The 5,265-nt window shown below is 36.3% G+C and overlaps 1 protein-coding gene across 1 annotated transcript; it reads left to right on the top strand.

The window, feature by feature from the left end:
• Window positions 1–570: 570 nt before the first annotated feature.
• LOC106142126 (sterol carrier protein 2) lies at window positions 571–2,656 on the top strand. The gene is made up of 2 exons (XM_013343752.2): window positions 571–1,708; window positions 2,022–2,656. Exons 1-2 carry the CDS (start codon window positions 602–604, stop codon window positions 2,124–2,126), a joined length of 1,212 nt encoding a protein of 403 aa, XP_013199206.2. The 5' UTR covers window positions 571–601; the 3' UTR covers window positions 2,127–2,656.
• The last annotated feature ends 2,609 nt before the right edge of the window (window positions 2,657–5,265 follow it).

The following is a 5,265-nucleotide window of genomic DNA, read 5'->3' as shown; positions in this document are numbered from 1 at the left end:
TACAAACAAACAAACGATAGATGAAACATTCTTACATATGGTACCGTTGGCCGCTGAACATTTCTAAACATCGTCATTGGTGTATGGAATCTCTGTAATAAAAAAAAAATAAAGTCATTTATAGAACTCGGTGACATATTAAAAAGATTCCGTTCGTTTTCTTTCCAGTGGAAATTTCAGGAAATCGTCTGTTAATGCACCCCTGGACATGCCACGTTTCAAATCTCTAAAACATTGTATTTTTTACTTAAAAATGTATCAATCATAACGTAGTAGCTACCATACCTACAAACATTTGCATCAAAAATATAATAATATCCTTAGATCTTAGGTACATCAAATACCTTAACGATTATTTTGTTATGACTCTGATAAAATTCATAACAAATAAAAGAAAACAACGTCATTATAATCACTATCATAGAATTATCACCTCTAAGTACTTCGTAATAGAAACAGCAAACAAATCATATTTTTTGACGTGACGAAAGGTCTTAAAACCGAGCAATGTTCAAGAGATAAGTTATCAATAACAAATATTACATTATTCACAATATCATTATCAGTATTGTTATGTTTGTCGACTAGAACTAACGTCGAAATGGAGCGTAAAGTGTTCGTAGTTGGAGTCGGCATGACGGATTTTGTAAAACCTGGCACTGGGGGGGATTACCCAGAGTACGGGAAAAAGGCTGTAGAAGAAGCTTTAGCTGATGCTGGAGTTAAATACGATGTTATTCAACAAGCTATCTGTGGTTATGCATCAGGCGATTCCACTTCGGGACAAAGAGTTTTATATCAAATCGGCATGACTGGCATTCCTATTTATAATGTCAATAATAACTGTTCTACTGGATCAAGTGCTCTGTTTATAGCAAAACAATTAGTTGAAGCTGGTTTAATAGACGTTGCTTTAGTTTTGGGATTCGAGAAAATGTCCCCTGGCGCGCTCGGAGGTGGCAATTTCAAAGACAGAGCGAGCCCTTTGGGAAAACACGTGGAAAAAATGGCTGAAATGACTGAAGTAGTAAAAGGACCTTTAACTCCACAATATTTCGGCAACGCTGGTCTCGAACATATGAAGAGATATGGCACAACCAAAGTGCATTTCGCCAAAATCGCAGCAAAAAATCACAGGCACGGTGCTAAAAATCGCAGAGCCCAAAGCAAGAGAGAGTATACGGTTGACGAAATTCTTAATTCGAGGAAAATTTATGGCCCTCTGACCAAATTAATGTGTTGCCCTACTAGTGACGGGGCAGCCGCCGCTGTTTTGATGTCAGAATCTGCTGTCATTCGATATGGATTACAGGGTAAAGCTGTTGAAATCATTGGCATGGAAATGGCTACAGATACACCTGATCTCTTCACCGATAACAGTTTCATGAAGATCGCTGGAGCTCAAATGACTGCTATTGCGTCGAAACGACTATATGACAAGACGGGAGTATCGGCTATGGATGTGAATGTAGTTGAACTTCACGATTGCTTCGCTACAAATGAATTGATTACTTATGAAGGTCTTCAGTTGTGTGGAGAAGGTCAGGCTGGGAAGTTTGTTGATGATGGAGATAATACGTATGGTGGTAGAGTGGTGGTGAATCCAAGTGGGGGGTTGATAGCGAAGGGTCACCCGTTGGGAGCTACGGGCTTGGCACAGTGTGCTGAATTGGTGTGGCAGTTGCGCGGTGAAGCTGGTATAAGGCAGGTAGGAAAACAATATTTTTTACCTTACCTAAGGGTAAGATGAAGCCATCAGTCTGCAAAGACTGAAAGGCCACGATGGAATTGAGATTCAAATAGTTGGCAATTTGCTAGCCTATACCTAAACGAAGAATCCTTAAAATATCCCTTAGTCGCCTTTTACGAAATTCAAGAGAAAGAGATGGATTGGTCCTATTCTTAAGTGCCAGGGACCATACGGCACATTTAAGATTAAAAATGCAATTCCTTTTTAAAGATCGAAAATTGCAAAATATTTTTTTTTTTAATAATAAATAGTTATATCAATTTTTTTTCAGGTGAAAAACGCAAAGATAGCCCTTCAACACAATCTTGGTTTAGGCGGAGCGGTGGTCGTGGCTTTGTACAAGAAAGGATTCACGGACGCCAAGTCGAAACTATAACCGGATTTGGCCGGACCCGGTCGGTTTTATCCGGATAAAACTGGATTAGGAGAGTTTTGATATTAGTTTGCCGAAAGTTGGGAAAGTATTAGGGGAAAATAATTATCACTTTTGTATTAACGCTCTTGAATATTATTTTTATCAACTTTCTAGATCTATTGATTAAAAAATACATAGCGTTATTATTATTATAGTAATGTAATTATTTTGATGAAGTGACTAGTGATGAAATCGTTAATGATAATGTAATAACTTATAAGAAAAAAAAATGTTTATATTTTTTAAAAGTCTTACTGAATAAATCTTATATATAAAATTCTCGTGTCACAAATGTTCGTTCCCGTACTGCTCCGATACGGCTTGACCGATTCTCATGAAATTTTGTGATCATATTGAGTAGGTAGGTCTGACAATCGGCCAATATCTATCCGGGAGCCACAGGGCACCGGAACAAGAAGAATAAACCAGTTTATTGTTTTGCGTGTAATATGAGTATTAAAAGAATAAAATTTATAGTACCTACTAGTAGATATTAAATTGTTTTCATTCATAAACTTTTATGTCAAAGATATATTTTACTCGGGATTCTTATTTTAGGCGATGGGCTAGCAACCTGTCACTATTTGAATCTCAATTCTATCATAAAGCCAAACAGCTGAATGTAGCGCTTCAGTCTCTTCAAGACTGTTGGCTCTGTCTACCCCGCAAGAATAAAGACGTGTCAATATGAATGAATAAATATATTTTTCCCGATTCCGGTAGTCCTGAAGAAGAGAAGTCACATGCAACTACAAGTTAAAACATACCCTCAAAGATACGTTGTACTCTTGAGCAAAAACTGAATAACCACATAAGAAAATCCATTTTATCATTATCATTGCGAGTTTTTTCAAAGCAATCAACGATTTAACTGCTAAACGAGACGAAATGGTTTAATTACTTATGTTTTTATGGCTGGATTGTATACTGATGTAATCTATCGCTGAATTGGCTGAGTTCACTTTTTTGGATTTTTCACTAAGTTTATGTTAAAACAGTTCAAAACTTTAATGTTGTATTAAGATTTTTATTGACAATTAAGCTGTGTTTTTTATGCTTGTTATAATTTTAACAATCTTTATTTAGGTATTTTATTAATAAGTATATGTACACAAAATTATATACAGGAGCATTTCACACAGAAATTGTAGTACAAAGGTGCTACTTATTTAAAAAAAAAAACTCTTCCAGAAGAAGAGAGGAGAAATGAATATTGGAGTAGTATGGCGTGTGGATAAATTTAAAAAACTATATTCTTTAGTTCTATCAATGTTCCAAGTAACAGTACCTAATGAAATCGTTTAGTCAGTTTTAATGACCAAATAATAGCTATGGCTGCATAACCAAAACAATATGACTTTGTTTCCCGCCAAAATACCTCTCTAAATAACATCCTTTTAGAATACAAAATGGCGGGCGAAGATCAAGTGACGTGTAAAATACCGCCTTTTTCGTGTACGTTCGAATACAAGTTCCAATAATGTTTAAACGATGAATTTAAAATCTCGTTTACATTTTCCTTTTCGTGTTCAAATGGATGTAACGGTTTCCAGGAACATTTAACATCCCGTTGGCGGGAAAATGAGAGTTATTTTTTATGGGACACTCTTGTCCGTGGGTCATGTTAGGTTATGTACATTAGTTTGAATACTAATCGATGCCCTTACGGTGAGAGAAAACATCGTGAGGAAACCTGCACATTCTGAATGTGTAACCATGATCGATTCAATACGAGTTCGATTTACCTGCAAAGGTCAGACGTGAGTCTCTTCATATAAAAACCTGAATCACCCAATCCAGGATCCATGGTCAAAGAAATACCCTGGGGTCTTCTCCTGAATGGTGACGATGCACTCGATACTAAAAGCCAGAAGGAAAAAGAAGACTTTCAACGGAGGCTTTTAGTATAGAGGTAGCTGGTGGAGAAAACGAACTCAGGTAAATAACCCTTATAATATCATGGTTATACATCCAGTTGCCTGAATATGCAGGTTTCCTCACCATGTTTTCGCTCGACTCGACGCTCTCTTAGGTACTTTTTTTTTTTATAATGAACTTTTTACCCGTAGCTTCGTCCGCGCGAATTTAGCGACACCTGAATTTTGGCAAATCCCACGGGAACTATAGTTTTTACCGGGATGAAAAGTACCCTATGTCCTATTCCGAACTCAGCACTATGTGTATGCAACATTTCATGCAGTTCTGTTCAATGGATTTGACGTGAAATACGGACAAACAAACACACCTCTACATTTATATTAGTATATATACATATACGGATGGTGATGCGATGTATAATGGCACTGGTACTCAATTATCCACCCATCTTCTCGGGTATTAAAAATTGCTTTCATTCTTTCTATTTTCATGGGAAATTGATGAAAAGTTAAATACAGGTAGGAACATCGGACTAGATGGTGATCAGGCGTAAAAAAGGGTTTTAGTAAATAACCTTATAGTTTTCAACTGACTTCTAAAAAGGAACATACACCATGTTTGGTATGTTTTTTCGCTATTATTCGGCCAAATATGTATCACAGAAAAATTTGGAATTGGATAAGTACATCGATATCACAGAAATATATAATTATGTATATAGATACATATAATCACGTCTAAACTTTAAAAATTATATGAAAAACAAACATTATTTACGTACTATATGTATGAAATTTGAAGAGTTCTCACGATTTCTTCAAGTCGAAGTTTTGAAGTTATGAGCATGGGTGGTCTCGAGAGTTGATCCTTAATAACACCTGCCGTGTGGGACCAAAGTATAAAGCCATTTCCCATGGATGTCGTAAAAGGCGGCAAAAGGATAAGCTAATTGTCTAATGATTTTTCTTTTAGGCGATGGGCTAGCAACTTGACATTATTTTAATCTCAAACCCATCTTTTAGCCACATAGCTGAACGTGGCCAATGTGAACGTGAAAATTCTTTTCAATACTGTAAGCCCTGTCTACCCCGCAAGGGATATAGACGTGACTATATGTGTATATGCTCTTGTAAGTTTGTAAATACTCTTTAAAAAAAAAGAAACAACTTGTAAACAAGAGTCTGATTTCCCCGGAAATAAAATGTGACAAGAAATACCTCCA

The sequence above is a fragment of the Amyelois transitella genome, chromosome 27, assembly GCF_032362555.1.
Source record: "Amyelois transitella isolate CPQ chromosome 27, ilAmyTran1.1, whole genome shotgun sequence".
NCBI lineage: Eukaryota > Metazoa > Arthropoda > Insecta > Lepidoptera > Pyralidae > Amyelois > Amyelois transitella.
The sequence above is the reverse complement of the archived record's forward strand: the minus strand, read 5'-3'. Positions and strand labels throughout refer to the sequence as shown.